The 19,420-nt window shown below is 56.3% G+C and overlaps 1 protein-coding gene across 8 annotated transcripts in view; it reads left to right on the top strand.

Moving 5' to 3' along the window:
* The window catches only part of Jakmip1 (janus kinase and microtubule interacting protein 1), a 146,902-nt gene extending 129,275 nt beyond the window's left edge, over positions 1–17,627 (top strand). For 3 of the 8 annotated variants that reach the window (XM_058572424.1, XM_046423803.2, XM_058572426.1), the window contains 5 exons: positions 2,431–2,634; positions 7,405–7,470; positions 10,329–10,373; positions 11,488–14,911; positions 17,503–17,587. In XM_058572424.1, coding sequence (XP_058428407.1) covers positions 2,431–2,634; positions 7,405–7,470; positions 10,329–10,373; positions 11,488–11,517 — 345 coding nt within the window. In that variant the 3' untranslated portion in view covers positions 11,518–14,911; positions 17,503–17,587. Of the gene's footprint in view, positions 1–2,430; positions 2,635–7,404; positions 7,471–10,297; positions 10,374–11,487; positions 14,912–17,502 lie in introns of all 8 variants that reach the window. The other 5 variants (XM_058572425.1, XM_058572427.1, XM_058572423.1 and 2 more) reach the window with 4 other exon arrangements.
* Positions 17,628–19,420: the final 1,793 nt, after the last annotated feature.

The following is a 19,420-nucleotide window of genomic DNA, read 5'->3' as shown; positions in this document are numbered from 1 at the left end:
TCAGCCCCAAGAAGAAACTGTTTTCTGTGTGTTTGTTTATACTTAAATATTTATTTATGCTTAAAATCCAAAAGTAAGTTTTCCTGTAAATAGGAAAAATGAAATATCCCAAAGGAAGCAAGGGCAGAGCAATGAGTTGAGGTCAGATGAGACCAGAACACAAGTAGCCAGTTGTAAAGTCCTGTCTGACATTGGGTTTGGGTCAAAAAATTGGTTCTAGGCTTCCTGGTGACAAAGGTCCAGTTTGTGTGTCCTCACAGCCAAAGCCACACACATGCTCCTGGCACCGAGAGAATCCTCCCATGGGGATGGGGATAATGAGAGGACCTCCAGGATGTCCCCAGAGTGGAGAGGAGTGGCAGTCTGATGCCACTCCCTTCAGGGAGCACTGCATTGTGCTTAGAAGGCTTGTGGTTAAAATCACTTTATAGAGTGGGCTTGCCCCTGAGAATGCAAACAGCACACCGAAAAACACTGTCCAGCCTGGGTCCGGTGAATGGCTCCCGCAGCCTGGGCTTAGTGTAGGTAGACGGGAGACTCCGGAAGCAAACCCAGTACGCCTCCCTGTAACCCTGGGCCCTTCCTGTGAAGACTGAGGAGGGACTCCCAGGCCCCAGCAGGAGCTGCGCAGTGACGAGATGGATTCAGCCTCTCAGCTCCTATTTCTGAGCCAGCAAGGGAGGGAATGACAGCGGTGAGCAAAGGGAGACCTTCCTTCCCAGCTGCAGGCCGCCTCGGCCTCCCTCTTTTACCGCTTTGGTCTTCCGTGACTCCATCCAGTCTTGGTCCTTTGGTGAACATCCTGGGAGGACCTATCATTTCTGTCCTACTGCATTGCCCCAGCCTGACACCTCCAACAGCTCTGAGGACACTGCCCAGGAGATGCTTTGGAAAATCCAAAGGACCTCTCCAGCCTCCATGTGCAGAAGGATGGACCCAGACTCCAAGAGGAAAAGAAGCGAGCAGCTTGCAAGCTCACGGTTCACAGAACGTGATTTTCAAGGAGCTTCTTGCAGAATGCAGAACTGATGTTTCCCAAAACATGCTTCAGGAACCTCAGACTCCATGCTTCTTTGTCGAAGTGCCCCTTGCAGGAAGGCTCTGGGGACCCTGGAGTGCAGATCTGCAGAGAACTCCCCTCTGCGTGCTGATCCTGCTGTCCTGTAGACACTAAAGCCACACCTGAAATATATCCTGAAGCCTGAAGCGGGCAGGGTGCCCCCGAGGGCTTTTCATCTTGTGCCTGGACCCGATCTGATGTGGCCTAGATGAGCTCTAATGGTCAGGGAGGTGGCAGCTCTGTGCATTCGGGCTGGAGCGAGGACAGCAGGTGGCAGACGCATGCCTGGCTCCTGTAGCCTTCAGCTTTGTGAGGGTGGAGTGAGGTGGGCCTCTGGACTCTGCAGGGCTGCTTCCTGGAGGCTGGCCACATGGGGTCTCTTAGGGAGGGCTCAGCCAGCAGACACAGGCGAGTTCCCCCGCCGTGGAGCCCACTGGAGCCTCTGTCTGTGCCATTGGATGGACTCATCCTTCTAATTTCCGAGGGCAAGGATAAGGCCTGTGGCTGGAACCAGTCACTGCCTGAAGGGTCTGAGATCTCACCAGGAAATTGGCCTGCTGCAGCTGGGGAAGGGGATTTGCAGAGCCATAGCTGGTAGTCAAGCTGTTGGGGCCCCGGGTTGACCTTACCATGGTGGTCTCCATGGTGACAGATGGTGCATCTGTACCACCTGAGGTGTCTTTGTAAGAGAAGCAGCTGTCCCTTGGTGGAGTGGGGTGGGGCTTTAGGGAGACCCAAAGGAGGAATTTCTCTCTCCATCCCCAAATGTCCTGGCAAGGCAGCTGTGTTTCTAGGTGGCCAGCTGTGGAGCTGATAGAGTAAGGGTCCCCTAAAGGCTAGAACCTGGCCTTTGTCAGGGTCCTCAGCTGGCCACCGGTGTCCATTCACTTTGCTAGCAAAGGGCACCTTGCTCTTCTGAGGTGGGGACGAGGACATCTTCACTGTCTGCTCTGGGTTAGAGTTGTGTTCCTAACACACTTGAAAACCAGATGCCTGCACTGGAGACACCTTGTCCCATGACACCTGTTAGAAGGGGAGGTTTATCCCCAAGGTGAGGAGAGTCAATTGGAAGCCAATATGAAATAAAAGCCAGCTGAAGCAAACCCCCCTCTGAATCCCACACTTGAGGGGTTATTTCTTTGGCTTTTTCTTCTTGCCCTTGTCCCCTAGTGCACTGAGGTGGGGCAGCTTGATTGATAGAGTGATTCAGTGGTGCATGCTGGGTGAGGACCCACTGCCAGGCTGAGGCCTTGTTGCCCCGGGCCCTGCATGCCCCTTCCCTGCTGAGGCCCCCACTCTGTGTCCATCAGCAGCAGCCCCTGGCCATGACTGTCCACCCCTTAGTGACCTCTGTGATTTGGGCTGTGTAGAAAATCCAGGACCTGGAGGCCACGCTGTACAATGCCCTGCAGCAGGAGCCGGGCCGGATGGCCAGCGAGGCGCTGAGCGCTGGCCAGCGCGAGGACCTGCAGGCCGCTGTGGAGAAGGTGCGCCGGCAGATCCTGAGGCAGAGCCGCGAGTTCGACAGCCAGATCCTGCGGGAGCGCATGGAGCTGCTGCAGCAGGCACAGCAGGTAGGGCCGTGGCCGCCGCACCCCGCCTGCCGCCCTGCACACCCGGCACTCTAGCCTGGCTGACCCTCAGGGGCATCTGGTATCCCAGGTACGCTGCTGGACAGCCAGCATGAGGCAGTCCCCTGGTGTGAGGCCTGTGTGCTCATGGCCACCCCCCATAGCCTGGCAGGGAAGAGGACAGCTAATTTGAGAGGTAAACCTGGGAGCTGAAGACCTCGGCATATTCTGAGGTCTTGCTGTCCTCTGTGGGTTTAGTGTGCTGCTGGCATGGAGCAGGCAGGTCTCAGGGCTCCTGGGTGACAATGCAGGAAGAGCAGCCGCGGGCATCTGGAGCCTATCTGGTGGGCCCTTTACCTCATGGTGCCCCTGGGGGTGGGCCCTAGAATGCCCATTTCCTAGATGAGAAACAGGCTAAGGGGACTCTCATGTGACTGAAGGTCACATACTAGTCAGGGATTCTACCAATAAGAAAGATCTAGATTACCCATGGGGAGAGGAGAGGGAGGATAAGAGAAAGAGCATGTGGGCGAGAGAGCGAGAGCGAGAGAGAGAGAGAGAGAGATGGAGGATTGATTTATTTTAAGGAACTGGCTCCGGCCATTGTAGAGGTTGGCAAGTCAAAGTCTGCAGGGCAGGCCGGAAAGCTGGACACCAGGGAAGAGGGAATCCTGGCAGCAGAGGCCTCTGTCCTTGAGCCAAGCTCCCCAGCTGCACTAGTGGTTCTCAGCAGCTCGCCTCCGGGTGTACTGTTCCCTGGCAGGTGCTGAGGCTTGGCCAGGCCCTCCAGGGCAGCGCACAGGTGACTGGTGTTGCTGGGATGCTCACCAGCCACCACCATGCCACCACCATTCCAGTGTCACCACATGTAGCAGTAGCAGGACACAGAACCCCAGCCATCCTCAAAGATGCGCAGACTTGGTGTGCACCTGTGTGCTGGGACTGTGTGCTGGGCACTTCCCTTTCAGGATTCCCTGGATTTGGGCACTCAGGTAGGGTTCCTGGGAAGAGGGGGTTTTCCTTACGGCAACCAGGGACACAAGGTGTTGGTGGAAGTGTATTGTGCACCTTCCACATGCCAGGACCCATTCTGGCAGGTGAGTGTGGAGGGTGACAGTCTCTGCCTTCCTGGAGAGGGCACTGAGATTCCAGCCAGGGGAACAAGCAGCCCACGGATAGACATGAAGGGTGCTGGACAGCCGCAAAGGCGAAGATGCAGGGAGCGGGTGAGCTGGCCTGTTGCCCGCAGAGGGAGCAGCGTGCCCAAAGGCCCTGAGGTGGGGCAGGTTTACTGTGCTCCGTGAGTGCTTTGTGGGTTTTGACAGAATTTTCAAAGTAGCACACTCTCTCCTGCATGTGTTTATAGGAGCTTTAGGAGAAACCACTAACCTGACATGACAGTTGTCATAAGCTTCAATAAAACCCGGAGGTGTGAGCTGCTGTGTGCAATGCCCAGCCCCTGGTTGGCCCTCGGCTAGTCAGGTCTCACCCCAGTTTAACAGATGGAAAAACAGAGGCCCTCTGGCCGAAACGGCGGGAAGCAGTGGCCTTCCCCTCCCAGCCAGCACAGGTCCATTGCCCCCGTCTCCACCCCTCAGGTTTATCAGTCATTCCTTACAAGTGTCCATTCTGCTCTGATTTGATAGTTTCAAAAATCTGGTCTTTTCAAAAAATAATACTACAAAACCCATTTATTTTGTTCGAAGGGAAAAGGAGACAAGAATTTCAGACCTGAAATACAGTGATTTTCAGTTTTTCCTCCAGGACACGAAAAATGGTAGCTTAGAAGTACATGTGGAAGCTGGAACATGGCATAGGGCACCGGTGTAGGGGCAGAGAGGCTTGGGTCTCCTGTCCCCTTGCAGCATGGCCTGAGATAGCCGCTGGGGTTGCCCGTCATCCTGAGCTGCCCGCACTTGTCTTGCTCCTGTCCCTGCTCACTGCCCGCTCTCTTCACTGTATCCCCACTAGAACACCAGCTCCCTCGGAGTGTATATGGATCCCTGCTACAACCCAGTGCATGGCACAAGGCTGGGTGCAAACACAACGTCGTAGACGCCACACACAATTCAGTACCACTCCTCAGGATGTGACGCCACAGGCAGCACCACAGCACAGGTGCCCAGCACCCCACAGCAGGGGCTGGGCCAACACTGGCCATTTAGGCATGGACCCTGGCTCTGGCTGCCTGCTCTGGACAGGACGGGCCCATTTCATCTGGCCATGGACTACACACCTGTCCCATGGAATATAGTCCAAATTGGGTCACTTGTCTGCCTGTCCCCAGCCCCCTGCTGACACGTGCATTTCCAAGCCCTGTGAACTGAGGGAAAGGAACCCCCCGATAGCTGACATGCCTTCCCCAACAGGATTACTGTGCTTTGCGCACGTTCTGCCTGAGCAGGGGTAGAGGTGAAGCCACAGTGTGGCCTCGCTGTGCCCCTCTGGGGTCTCCTAGCACCTGTTGTCCTGAGAGAAGTCTGCTGGGACATTACCCAGTCGCAGCACCCTCCCCGTGTCTCTGCCCTAGAGGCCTCCACGACACCAGGACCCCTCATCCCCACCCTCCCCAAAGACCCTCAAAAGTCGGGGCCTCTTAGCCTGGCACTTGGAGCCCCTCCACCTCGCCTGGGGCTCCCCTGCTTGCCATCTTGCCATTTGGCTTTGACTTTTCCAATGCCTGTATGCCGAGCGCTGTTCCAGGTGCTGGGCTCAGTGGGGACAGAGTCGGCCCCACTGCAGTCCTATCCCAGGGCCTGGGGGAGGGCCTGCCACATTGTAAAAGGTTCATGAAAGGTTGTGGGTGGAGCCCACCCCACACTGTGGGCCTCGTCTCACCCTAGGGTCAGGGGTCACTGCAGATACAACAGAAAAGGGGCCCAGGCTTGGGGCAGTTGGGGCACTCACCCAAGTCCCTCAGTCTATAAGTTGGGGCCCAGAACCCAAGCCAGGCTGAGCTGAGCTCCCTGCTCGCTCTCAGATGCTCTTCTGACCCTGCAACACTATGTGAGACTTGTCAGGGGACTGTTGTCACCAGACTGGGGTCATACATCGTACCTTGTGTGGGAGAATCCGAGGTGCCATTCTTAATCACGCATGGAGTACTTCCCAGCACCAGGCTCTGCTGTGATTCGTGGACACAGCAGCTCCATTGCCCTCAGTGTACAGATGACCGTCCCATCTTCAGAGGGGTCGAGGTCTTCCTCCCAGCTCCTGCATCAGGAGAGTGTTCTTTGTCTCCTTCAGGTCAGGCTGCTCTGCTTGGCTGTCCCGATTTTCCTGAAATCAAAATGGCATCATTGCCCTGTCTACAGCCTTGTCGCTCCCCAGGACACTCCCAGCTCAATGGGCACCTCATCGGGACATCCCATCCCTCCTGGCCTCCTCACATCCCTCACCTAGGACCCCAGCCTCCTGGTACTAGCTGTCCTCTCTGCCTGGGCTTCCTGTCACCTCCTGTACAACTGGCAGTGGACCTTCAGAGCCCTGCCAGACTTGATGCCTCCTCTGGGGTCTCAGCCCTCAGCTCCATCCTTCACCCACCTGCAGGTCTCTCCAGTGTGACCTGAGTGTGGCCTTTTCGGGCACTCATGTAAGACAGCACCCCCCACCTCCACCCTCAGTGCTCCTTGAGTCTCAGTGACATCATTGCTCATCTGCTGAACAGTCTCTGTATTCATGTGCTGCTGCTGCCTGAACCCTAACTGGTCTCTAAGCTCTTCAAAGTGGGGACTTTGTCTCCCTGGCACATATTGAGCTATAGTTGCAGAGGAATGCCTATAGTTGTGGTTCTCAAAGTAGGTCCCTGGACTAGCAGTGTTCACATCCCCTGGGATTCACTGCAAATGCACCCCTGAGGGTGGCAGTGACCTGCACCAGCAGACCTCCTGCTGATGCTGATGTGGGTGGGGAACTGGGGCTCTCCAGAATGCACAGAGGGCTTCTCTGGGTCTCTGGAGGCCCCGTATCTTGTTGATCTACGTGGCCTCCCTTACCCCTCACAGCCCTCTCTTGGTGAATGAGGTCTCTGTCTCCATCCAGGGCTGACAAGGGCTGTAGCCAGCTGGGCCACTGGCGGGGGTGGCCCACTTGAGATGGTGAAACTCTCTTGATCACACCACAAACTGGAGAAGGTTGTATTTGCCAGACCTGAGGGTCGAGGGGTGATTGAAAAGCCACCTGGGAGGGTGGGTGGCCCACAGGGGCTCAGGAGGTGCAGGACTGAGTGGAGTGACCCCTGTCTGGGCTGCAAGGACAGAGGGCTTCCTGTAACTCAGTGCTGAAGTGAGAAAGTCCCAGCAGACCTGGTACCTAGTGCCAAGTAGGGTTCTGAGGGGGTGGCAGGTGCCCAGAGGTGCCCTCTCCACCCTTCTCCTTCCCCAGACTCCAGCTGAACAAATGTTGGACAGATCTGTGATTTGGAGTTACAGCCAATCCATGATCTTTATGAGCCTGCCCCAGGCCCCTGCCTGATTTGGTCCTGTTTTGACTTTTGTATTTTTTAAATTTAAAAGGTCTGTCTTGGGGGTGCTATTTCCACCAACAGCTGGAATCCATCTGTAGTGACTGGCGTCAGCGGCGTTCCTTTGGGAGCACTGGCTGGAGAGGAGCAGGGTGGTCACAGATGGCACGGGTGCTCACGGAGCTGCCCGCTGCGTATGCTGCATATTTCACCCTTTGCTGCCTCCACACCAGGCCACCATGAGACGTGAAGGGTAAGGTTTTGAATTGGGACAACCTACTTTTCGTAATGCCTCCTGATCTCTGTTTCAGAGAATACGGGACTTGGAGGACAAACTTGAGCTTCAGAAGCGGCACCTGAAGGAGCTGGAGGAAAAGGTAGGTGTCCGGGGCTCATGTGTCCTGTGACTCTGCCCTGAGATGCTTCTGGGAAACTTTAGCTTTCCTTGTGGTTTCATAATGTCCAAAGAATGGGTGTGGCCTCCAGCTTTCCCCTCTCCAGTCCTCCCAAAGCAGCGCTTCCAGAGAAATCTGTGCCTCCCTCAAGGGCCCTCTGACAAAGAGGCAAACCTCTGCAGCGTGTGTGTATGTGTGTGTGAGTGTGTGGTGTCATCCACAGAATCCCTCTGCCGCCTCATGGGGAAGCGTGTGGGAGCACTAGCAAACTAACCTCTTTTGTCTGGAATAAACCGGGTTAGACTGTGACAGGGCTGTCCTGTCCCCACCACAGACATGGGCCGTCATCCCTGGATTCACTCATGTTAAACGCTTTCCATAGACCAAAAGTCAGGCATGTGTTTCTCCCTCCAGGGGGAAGGAGACTGGTCTCTTGCTGACCAGCGGGTGTTTCCCACTCAGCCCCACTGGTCCCTGTGTACTTAGGGCTGTCTTATGGGTGAGGAAACCCAGGTTGAAGTGAATTGGGAAGCTGGTCCTTGGTTCCAGGTGGGAAGGGGCAGCTGGGATCTTCCTAGATGTTGTGACCTCTCCACTTGCACCCAACTCACTCCATTGATCCTGGTGGACACATGGGACTTGTGGGGGACCACACAAGCAAAGCTGCTCGTGGGGGCATTTGCCACTTCCCATGTACCCACCTGGTGGCCACGGATCACTTGAGGACAGGGGCCAAGTTCTATTCATTCTTCATCCGAGACAGGGAGTAGGGCATCCCCTGGTGCTGGTGGGATGAGTAAAGGAATGGCCACACGTGAGCGCAGAGGAAGGCCTCAGTGGCATAGCTAACGTGGTAGAGGTGCAGGGACAGGTTGCAGGGCTCCTGCCTCTGCCTGGCCAGGGGCGGGGGAGTCTGAGGGTGGTAGGCCTGAGGAGGCCATTCCCTCTTAAAGGCAATGGGAAGAAGGCCCATGGAGGAAGAGGGAGAAGGGCATTTCTGGGCCTACGCCTCGGTGTCTGTCTTGTGAGAGAACATTAACCCCCAGGAACAACCAGGGCCGTCATTGGGCGTCACTGGAAGCAGGATGTCCAGAAGGGGGCAGCAGCCCTGCATAGCACTGTGGGCAGGAAAGATAGGACCGCCTAAGGTCAGAGCCCTGCTGCCTAGAGCACAGGGCCTGGCTGGCTGCGCAGCCAGTGGAGTCCTCAAGGGGGCGGCAGGGAGGCAGGGATTGGTGCTGGAGCCCTTCTGGGAAGGCGTCCACTGTGGATTCCTAGAGCCCCCATGGCAGGCGCCCACTCCTGTCCAGCCTCCTGAGAGGATCTCAGGATAATTCCCTTGGAGATTTCCTGGGGTGAGCTGGCTTTGTAGGCCACTGCGTCTGGGTTCTGCCCTGGTTTGGCCCAGATAGGCCCTGAAATCAGGGGAATGTGTCCTTTGCTCCCAGCCCGGAGTCCCATCTGCTGCTGGGAAGGCTGCCCTGTCTCCCATGATGGTGGCAAAGATGACATTAGACAGAGGATGTAAAAGCTCTTAGCACAAGGCCCAGCCAGACAGGGGCCCCAGCAACCCTCCCGCCCACCTGCCCATCTCCTTGGGACTGGAGGACTTTGGTCAATAATTACAGAGCCATAGAGGACAGAGAAGAGGCTTAAAACACAGCCCCCGTTGCTTGGAGATTGACAGGTCATCGGCTGCACTCTTCCTGGGGAGACACTGGCATCCCCTGCCCGGCTCCTTTCCATTCTTTCCTCAAGGCAGGTGCATTGGTCTGTCCCCTTTAGTCCCAGAGGAACTTTCAGAGGCTGTGTATCAAGCAGGAGGCATCAGCCAGGGAAGGACACCTGGTCAGGCCGAGGACCAGGAGCATTCCAGGGTGCCTGCAGGTCACCCGCATTTCCTCATGGCCACCACCTGGCTGTCGTGATGGGGGAAGTTCCAGCTACCCTCATCAGTGGCCAGAGATGCTCTGCCACAGCCCCTGGGTGGCCCTTCCTGCCCCTGCTTCAGTTTCCCCATGTGGACAAGGAGGCTGGGTGATCTGATAGCCCCTGCATCTCTCACCTCCAGGGATTCTAAAGAAGCTGCTGGCTGTTTATCTGGATTTTTACTTTTTTCAATAAATAACATGGTGGAGCTAACACCTTGATTTTTAGGGGGAAAAATAACTATTTCAAAAGCCCCAGGTGATGGTCAGGTAGGTTTCTTGTAATGATTAATGATTCCATTGGAGCAAAGCAAGTCATGAAGAGTTGAAGACATTTTTTTCAATATGGCCTGTATGATTTTTTGTTCCTGTGTTGCTAGGTTTTTCCTGCTGTTTATTTTTCTTTCTAAAGTCAACTGACCAAAAGACACAAAGAATTTTAAAACAGTGAATCTCTTGGAAGGAAAAAACCCTAGAAGGGATGGTGGGTCATCTGCAGGTTGTGCTGGGTGACCGGGGTGGTGTCACTTCATCCCTGCTCAACATGGCCTGGTGTGCTTGTGGGAGTCACCCATCATGACCTCCAGAGGGTTGCACTGTCCTGCCCACCCAGTTTCAGCACCCAAAAGTCCCAGATCGGGGTGTAGCCCTCCCCTGGCGCCCTGGGTTGGCAGAGTGCTGGGGAAGTTTGCAGGGGTAGCCCTCTGGGCATGGCGTGCTGGAAGCCGGGCATCCCAGGTGACATCCGCTCCTGAACCTGCTCGTCTCCAACCTGATGTCATAGATCTTGTAAGATGCTGTCATTGAAATCCATACCACATATCTTACATCTTTTTTCTTTTCTTTTCTTTTCCTCATTTTCTTTTGGTCTTATGTTATAGTTTTTGTTCCTTTTTTTGTTTTTCTCACTAGCATTCATTCTGTGGCCTTGACGACTCCAGTGAGCCAGGAACTCGGGTTGGTATGCTTTCCTTTTTACTCATAAAAATGACGATTTTCCAACAAAGGAGGACCCTTCCATCTCTGGCTGGAACAGTGCTGGAGAGAGGGGGCTCCTGGAAGGGGCCTCGTGATGGGTCCCACCCGGGATCTTTGAGTCCCGGTGACCCTGGGGTTCCTACAGTCCCGCCGTGGCAGGGAGGTTGGGAAGGCATGCTGGGACTAGGAAAGCCCTAGTGGAGTTTCATCCACAGAGGGGTTTTGTTTTATTCCAAGGCCCTTTCCAGTCTGGCCTCAGGTTCCGGTGCTCTCTGTGGCTCTTCTGTAGAGTGTGGAGCGAGTGGGCTTGCATGGTCAGGGGACTGCAGGAGCAGGCAGTTAATAAACCAGTGGCCCAAGAGGCCGGACTGTGACCTACCTGCCAAATGCCCAGGGAGCCCTGCTTCTCTCCCCTGAAGACCCTTGCCCCCTTGCCTGGTATGGATGACTATCTGTGCTCAAGAACCACAAGCAAGAAGCCACCCCCGCAGCTGGTCCTGCCCTGATCACTGGGCACCTGTCACCCTGAGTTCCTCCTTTGACATCTGAGCCTTCCATATCTCCTTTTCTGAGTTTCCATTTTGGCCCTGGGGTCTGCCAGGGATCCTGGACTCTAGGGTTCTGCCCTGAATTCAGCCCAGGCTGAGGGACCCAAGCTCCAGGGGTACCCCCTGTGCCCACTAGAGGCCTGGACACCTGGGCTGAGCTCTGACAGCTGGCCCTACCTGCCATCCTCAGGGCAGCATCCCCTGATGCTGACTGCTGACCACAAGGCTTAGGTCTCGTACCTTCTACCCTAGGGTCAGGGACAGAGTATACTACATACTGGCTGTCCATTCAATGTGAATGGACAAAGGAATGCTCTCAGGTTGAGACAGCTCACCTCGTCCACTAAGGAGGGGCACGGGTGGGGATGGAGGACAGGAGATTCAAATCCTGCTTGCTATGCCCCTAGATCATCAGGGAAGACCCCCTGGGGCTCTGCTGGAGAGCTCAAGATGGCACGGGGTAGGTGGGGGCAGATAAGTTAGGGACCATCCAGCCATTTGAACCTACATTCTTGTGTCACTTCAAATTATTTTTAATCTTACAGGATATAAAAAGAGTTTATGGAATGAGCTGAGTCCTGCGGCAGCCTCAACCCTACTCAAACCAAAACTCAACAGCAAACAAGTTATTCAAAGCCCAGAGACTGAAAACAGAATTCACATGTGTTTGAAAACAGCTTTAAAGGGAGGCCTCTCAACGTGTGGCTGCGTCCCAGCTAGCCCAGGCTGAAAGGACTCTGTGGGACAATGGGATCATGTCAAACTCAGTCACAGCTGGGTCCCAATCATGGCACCTTCAGGAGCCTGAGGGGCAGAGACCTGGAAGCCAGGAAACCAAGTGCAATTAGCAGGAACTGAGGGGCTGGAGAGCCACTACACTGTCTGGGGACCAACTTGAGTCCCTGTCCCCACACTGTATGCCTCCCCCAGCTGTGGCGAAGGTGCCCAGCTGGACCCAGATGCCCCCTCTGCCCAGTGTATATAAATCTCGTTGAATCGTGCCGTGTTCATCACGGAGTCTTTCTGCCGGAGCTACTTGAAATGTCCCTGTGATCAGAACCCAAAGCCTGGCCCTGTCAGCAAAGCCCTCTGGCTCTGTGCACAGCTGGATGTAGCAGCTGGCAGAGAGAGAGAACTGGAGCCTCGCCCACCATGGAGAAGTGGACCCCAGGGACCGAGGATTTCCACTCTTGCAGGTGTGGCATGGCAGAAGTTCTGAAGAACAGCTCTCCCCAGGACCAGGTGGAGTGGGGACCAAGAGCAGCATGTCCACCCCAGGCCATGCTCGGACCTGTCTTCTTGCTTCTTGATTTTAATTTGCAAGGGGCATGGAGGAAGAAAAAGCTGGCAGGTAGAGCAGCTCCAGCCACCCTGAGGACACAGGTGCCCCCCAGGTCTGAGGCCAAGCCACTCCCTCACTCTCCCCAGAGAAGAGTAAACGCCCCGCTCCAGGGAACCTGAATTGAACAGAGAGGTGCCCCATGGCCAGGTGGCTGTGTCTCCCTGAAGAAGGATGGCGGGCAACGTAGGGAGGCCCTGCCCGCTGGCAGAAGTTGAGACCCGGAGGAAGCTCTGGAGAAGTGCCTTGAGTGTTGTTCTAGGGTGGAGGGGGCACCTTGGAACGCACCTGATCACGTGACCATCCTCCCCAAACTTGCAGAAGCAGGACACTTGCTTTTAGGTGAGGTGGCTGAAGAGGCGTGTGGAAGGGAAAGAGGACGGCCCCTCTGTGGGTAGGCCGGGATGCTGCTGGGTGCGGCTTCGTGGAAGCCATGCCAAAGGTGCCACCCTGAGATTTCCTGCAAGAAGAACCTTGGAGAAAAGGGAAATGACTGGAGTTACAGCTGCTGCAGGGCCCCTGGCAGTGGGGACCTACAGAGGCCCTGGAGTTCTTGGTAGACCAGATCCAAGGATGGAGAAGGCAGGACCCATGCTCTGCACCCGAGGGGACCCAGCCAGATGGGAAGGGGCAGCCCCTTCACATCAAATCCAAGAGTCGAGGGCTGGAGGCAAGCACCCAAGAACAGCTGAGAAGCACCCACTTTGTTGAAAACCAAACCTCAGAGCATCTGTGACTCACCATCACTTGGTGACCAGGTGCCAAGGCACTGCTGGTACATTGGCTTGAAAATGGAGGCCAGGATGGGAGTGTGGCGTCAGCACGAGTGAAGACCAGAGGCCCTCCCTGCTCCAGATGAGCAGAGGAAGGTCCCTGCACTGACTCTGGGGGCAGAGTGCGGAGCAGCCCCAGGTGGTCCTGGGGGTGCCCAGGCTCTCTGTTCCCACAGCACAGTGTCTGTCCAGCATCCCTACAGGACTGTGCTGGGATGTGGTCCTTGTGTCCTCTTGTAGCTGGGCAGTATCTGTGACTGCTCAGCTATCTCACTCAGACAACAGGAGGCGAGTGGACTTGGCTTTGAACTCTGAGCCATGTGGTCACTCCCAGCCCCCACTTCCCTGCTGCAGACACTGGCCACGTTCTCACGGCTCTGAGGAACAGGGGTGGCAGTCCCATGCTGTGCCTCACAGAGGCTATCTGTGGCCATACTCAGACAGACTCCCAAGGATCCCTGGGATCCTGGACTCTCCTGGCAGGAGTGCAGCACCCACCACATCAACGGGAGCAGTGCTCCAAGGAGGCTCTACAGCCACCCATGGGGCCGGGGCCCATTCTCTGCAGCCCCCGGAGCCAGCTCAGGACCAGGGTATGAGGCCCACACAGGCAGGGGTGGGGACTGCCCTGCATGGGAGTCCCCAGTCCCTAGCAGAAGCCAGCATTTCTTGTTGCCTTCCCAGGCCCCTGCCAGGGACAGGCCCAGCCTGGGAACAGGAGCTACAGTACTCAAGGATCCTCGGCGTGGCTGGCCACCAGGTGTGCACTCCACCTGCTCCACAGCCCTGGGGTGCTGAGTTGCAGCCTGGGTGGCTGACCCAGGTCACTTTCTCCTCCAGAGGAAGAAGGATGGCCCAACCCTGCCCCAGATCCACTGTGGACACAGAGAGCGGTCTCCGCCTCCCACCCTCTGTTGGCTGGTGCCACGGTGAGGACCTGGGGCAGAGAAGCCGTGGCCCTCAAGCTGCGTTCTGGCTTTTGGCAGCCTGTGGAGCTGGGAAGGAGGCCCTGTCTGAGCCAGGAGACTGGCTATGAAGACTGAAATGCCAAGCCACATACAGGATCCAGACCTCTGGTTCTAGGTGGGGACCGTCCCGAGGCTACAGGGCGAGTGTCTCTGATGCCCCTTGGCTCCAAACTCCAGCTGGTCTACATGAGTTTTGCCATGGCGCACCTGCTGGGTGTTGGGGGAGGTACAGGAGGCGGGGCTGTACTCTGGGCGATTCCCACCCCACCTGGTCCACCCCACGGTCTTGCTGAGGCCTTGGGCTGGGCCTCTAAGGGGGGACCGGTGCAAGGCAGGGTCAAGTGCCCTGGGGAGCTGCATCCCTGCTCCCCCTCTCCTCCATCTGCAGTGTCAAGACACACATCTCCTGCTTTCCTGCAGCTTCCCTAACCAGCTTGTCCCCAGGAGGAGTCGCACCTGACCCTCCCAGTACAAACAACTCTGATTTTTGCTTATTTCTTACATTTAACGGGAGCCGGCTAGGGGTCTGGCACATTGGATGGGAAACTCCAACCCAGCCAGTTTGGGGGCTTCTTCCTTCAGGTTATCTAAGAATTCTTGGGGACTTCTGCAGACCCCAACCCATGCCCTAGTGGCCCACGCTGTGGTAGGTGGAGCCTCTCTTTCCCTCCCCATCTCTCCAGGGCTGCCTATCTTGGGGTCTCAGCCGCAGCCTGTGTCCTTCCTGTGATCATTCTTAGCTGTGGGGGACCTCTCCAAGGCCCCCAAGGGTGGGGGCCCTCACAGCCTCTCCGTGACCATCTGCTCCCCTCCCTTGGATGCCCAGCACCTACCCTCAGAGAAGACAGGATCCATGGCTCAGGCCTCCACCCTGCAGCCCAGCTGGGCGGTAAGCCACATTCCTCTTCCGTCTCCCCCAGCCCGCGTTTTCCTCTCCTGAGAGTCTTGGTTAGTCATCCAGGAAGAGCCCAAAGATGCTCCCTTGGGCTGAGGCCTCAGGCTTCAGCTGCCTGTGCCCTGTCCTCAGCTGGGGACTGTAGGGGAGGGCTCTCTCAGCTGCCTTCAGCCTCTGCAGTGCTCCTGCTGCAGGGGATCCTCCCAGCTGGGGCTCAGGGGCCAGGCACTCAGGGAACCCTCAATACAGCCCCAGGGGTAGGGGCCTGAGGTCAGTTTCTTGTTCCAAGGGACTGAGTCAGGTGCTAGGATCCTGCGCTGAGCAGGTGGTGTGGCAAGCCAGGGCAGGGTGTCCCTGCCAGCGCCCAGCCAGTGTGGACCCCAGAGCGTGGAGGGCACTGCTGAATGTGTGAGGGGGCTTGTTCATTCCTCCATGGCACATAGATGCCCCTCCCCTCCTTAGATAGTGTTTACCCCCCCCCCTTGCAGGAGGCATTAATTTGTCCAGATTGTACCTGAGAGGTGACAAGATGGGGTTCCAAGCCAGGTGGCTGGCCCAGCCCAGCCCTAGGACCTGAGAGGCTCACTCGGCCCTCAAGGCCAGCCCCCACCCCTCCCCTTCTGCTCCACACCTGTGCACCCCTCGTGGCCACCCACATGTCACCTCTTCTGAGGACATGCCATCCAAAAAATTTTTTAAAAAGCTTCTCCCAGCTCAGATGCCCTCTCAGCAAGGGGAGGAAAGAAAGAGAATAGCTTTATTGGAGGATGAGCATGAAGCCAGGGGAGATGTGCATCCTGAGTGGCCCTGGGGACACTGGAGCCAGAAAGCTTACCTATCCCGCGCTCTCATGATGACCCATGGCTAGTCCTTAAGTCGGGTCGAAAGCACTTGCTACCTGGGATTCCTCCCACATTCTCCTGGTGACGGGGGACCTTTCTGTGTTCACCTCTGTCTCTGCGAGAGGAGGAGTTTTGATGACTCGGAGCCAGGGCCAGGTAAACACCTACCTGCCACATAACCAGAGGGTGCTCTTCCTGGTGTTCAGGTCCACAGAGGTGGTTCTGGGGCCTGGAGAAAGACATTTTGGGGCCATAAAATGGCAAAAGGCCCCCACGGTCTCAGAAGGGTTCACATATGCACCCGGCCCTCAGGATCCAGCCCTTCCTCCTGTGGATTTGACCAATGGCAGACAAAGACTCTAGAAAAAACGTTGCTGTGGCCTGTGTGCTGAGCAGCTCGGGCCTTTCTGTTTCTTCATTCCCGGGCAACTCAGCGCAGCAGCTACATGCCAGGGTCGGAGTCTCTGGAGGTGATTTAAGATCCGTGGAGGACATGCGTGGGTTCTACGCAAATCCTATGCTTTTCCTTAGAGGCCCTTGAGCATCCTGGGCTTTGGTGTTTGTGGGCATTCTGGGAGGCCAGACTTACCCCAGGCCAAAAAGAGTCCCAGAGAAGTCACCTGGCATGAAAAGTTAAGGGGTGCACAAAGGAGAACTGGGATTTCCACCGAGGGATGGCTTTGTTGCCATGAGATGAAGAAAACCTGATGAGTGTTCTAAAGTAAGTGCTCAAGAAAAGGGAGGGAGAAGCCCCCTCCTATCTTTACTGGGAGAATTAAGCTCTCAGTTTCTCACTGTCCTCACAGCGCTCGGTCTGCCTGGCCTCCTCCCGCAGGGCTGGCTGCCCTGTTCCTGCCTCTGTAAACCTGAGGGCTGGATCCTCACCATTTGTCAGGCCAGTCACCTCCCTAGCTCTGAATACCTCAGCACCCACCAGTGCCTCAGAGACACCAGAGTCCCCCAAGCGCCTGTCTACATACAGCCCGGAGCCACGCTTGAGTGCCCCTTGGCCAGCCACACCCAGCCACTTCATTCCCATGGGGCTGTGGCCTGAGGATGGCTCCCTGGGGACTCTGTCACCCCTGTCCTGGCAGCAGCTCATCATTCCTCCTGCATCTCTGAGCCTCGCTCCCTCTTCCACCTCTGGGCTCCCAAAGGGCCCCTCTGTTTTGCCCTGGGGTCCTGTCGCACCCATGCCTATTGTAGCTCCCAGGCCAGTTTGGGAGTCAGACCTGCATCTGAGTCCTGATTCTGCCACATTCCAGCCCTCTGTGGGGCCTGGACAGCTCCTCCACCCTCCCAAGTCCCTCTTCCACCATCTGGAAAAGGGTCTTATTGATGCCACACAGTAAGTCACCTAGCTGGTCACCAGCATTGTGCTGGTGAGGCAGAGAAGGACTCCCAGGCAGCATCAACTTCCTGTCCCTTTTGCCTAGCAGATTTCAAGTCCTTCATAAGTAGGGCACCAAGGGAGGGGGCTTCATCCATTCTGGGGTAAAGTCTTGAGCCTCACTTGCTACTGAGAATCTGTGACACTCTTGTGGTCCTACTAGGACATCTTACTTTTCTCTTTGTGCTGGAGGTTGGGCATTTCATCCCAGGTGGTTTTTCGGACTCTGTTGCTCTGGTGAGTCTGGCTGGGGACATGTAAAGCGAGAGGCTTTCATTCATATTGGATGAGCTGGTGGAGAGAGACCCATCACTGTCTCATGAATAATCCACCTGTTCTTGCCCTCCTCAAAGGACACTTTCCTGAAGGATGTTTCCAAAGTCACTGAGCCACCTTGAACTCTCCATAAAGTCCACGTTGCAAACTCACTTAATATTATGAAATCTTGATCTGTGAAGTATCTATGGGATGGAGCCCACAGCTCAGGGACGAACTGAGAAGAGTTTCAGCTATGTCATCAGAGCCCCCAGCAGTGATGCGTTGGATGTCACGCACGTGGATGTGAAGATCGACACATGCTGGATATTCCGGGACCTGGAGGAGAGTGGTGAAGCACAGGGGTGCCTTCCAGAAGAAGTGGCCGGGACCCCAGAGGTGGACACGGGGATGCTCGGGAAGCAGCTGGAATCCTCAGAGCAGAAGCCTGTGGCAGCTGTGAACACGCACGTGATGTCGGAGTCCAGGCTGAGGAGCAGGTGGGTATGCATCGTGGGCTCTTGTGTGTTTGGCAAATCCTGGGGCATCACAGGCGTGTCACCATGGCACATTGCACCATCCCTCCAGCTGAGGCGTGGTGCACACCCTAAGTGCACACCCTGCCTGTGTGGGCATCTGCCTCCCTCCTCCTGCCCTCCCTGTGCTCCGCTGTGCAGCTGCGTAGGTCCTGCCTTCTCACCTGGGCTTCCATCCCAATCCAGCCAGGGAGAGGCACCTCAAGGGAGTGAGGAAGAGGGGCTGGGGGCTTTTCCTCTCTTCTGCTCCAGCTGCGGCTGCAACAGGTTCTCTGCTCCCTCCGTGGCCCCAACGCTGCTGGGGCCTGATTGGCTCCTGGGCCCCGATCCTTGCTCCCCAGCCCCAGGGGCAGATTGGCTCCAGAGCTGCCAACCTGGGCTGCCTGGCAAGGGTCCGGCCCTCTGACTGTCCCTCATCTTTGCCTCAGGAACTCCACACGGGTTTCTCTCTGGCTGAGCTCCTTGGTGGGGGCCCTTTCCCTAAAGGGGCTGCCATGGCCCTGGGTATGGACATTTGAATCCAGGTCTTTCTCCAGAGCTCAGGCTTCTGATCACCCATTTCTTCTTCTGTCACGGGAAAAGACCTGTCTCTGAAGAAGAGTCCCAGGAGTTCCCAGGGGGAGGGGTTCCACTCAGGACTGGGGGACGCTTGGCATACGTGATGGACAAGAACTTCAGCACACACCAGGCTGGCGTGGACAGAGGTTTATTTGGGAAGCAGACACACATTCAAGGAGAATGCGGGCTGTCTCCACAGTGAGAAGCCCTGTCTCAGGCGGGGGCCCCAGTGTCTGTGGAGGAGCCGTAGTCAGGGGCCCAACTGGAGGTGGGCCAGGAGAGGCTGCGGGGAGACAATTTTGTGCCACTGTAGCCTGTGTGTGCGTTTCCCTCAACCAGGGCGCAGGCCAAGGGCGTGTGGCTGCAGTTACAGCTGCTCCCCAGCACTGCCGCATCTCCGTGGCTCATGGACGCTTCCTTTGAAACTCAGGATACGTTAGTTTCGTTCCCCTCCTTCTCTTCCATTCCTCCTTCCTTCCCTCCCTTCCACACTGGGGACGGAAGCCAGGACTTCACAAGCTAGGCAAGTGCTGTGCTGAAGTGCCCCAGCCTCCTGAGGACTGCTGGACACCCGGCCAGCAGAATGAGGCCACGCCTTCTCAGAAGGGAGCCCAGAGTAGACATGCAGTGCGGCTGTGGCCGGGTCCCTAACCAAGGCTGCCTGGTGCCTTGGCCTGTGGTGGTACTTCCACAGTTTTGTTTCTTGCCTTTGTTTCAAGTTATTAATTGTGTATTTAAATATAATTTACTGTGTTTCTTCTGGGTAAACCATTCAAACAAGCTGGACCTGGTGGCGCATACCTCTAATTCCAGCTACTGGGGAGGCTGAGGCAGGAGGATTGCAAGTTTGAGGACATCCTGGACAACTTATCAAAACCCTATCTCAAAATAAACAATAAAAAAGTCCTGGGGGTGTAGCTCA

The sequence above is a fragment of the Marmota monax genome, unplaced genomic scaffold (genome assembly GCF_021218885.2).
Source record: "Marmota monax isolate L192 unplaced genomic scaffold, Marmota_monax_Labrador192_F-V1.1 WCK01_AAM20220418_F8-fsc00009, whole genome shotgun sequence".
In the NCBI taxonomy this organism is placed as follows: Eukaryota; Metazoa; Chordata; class Mammalia; order Rodentia; family Sciuridae; genus Marmota; species Marmota monax.
Note: the sequence above shows the minus strand (reverse complement) of the source record. Positions and strands in the feature narration are given on the sequence as shown.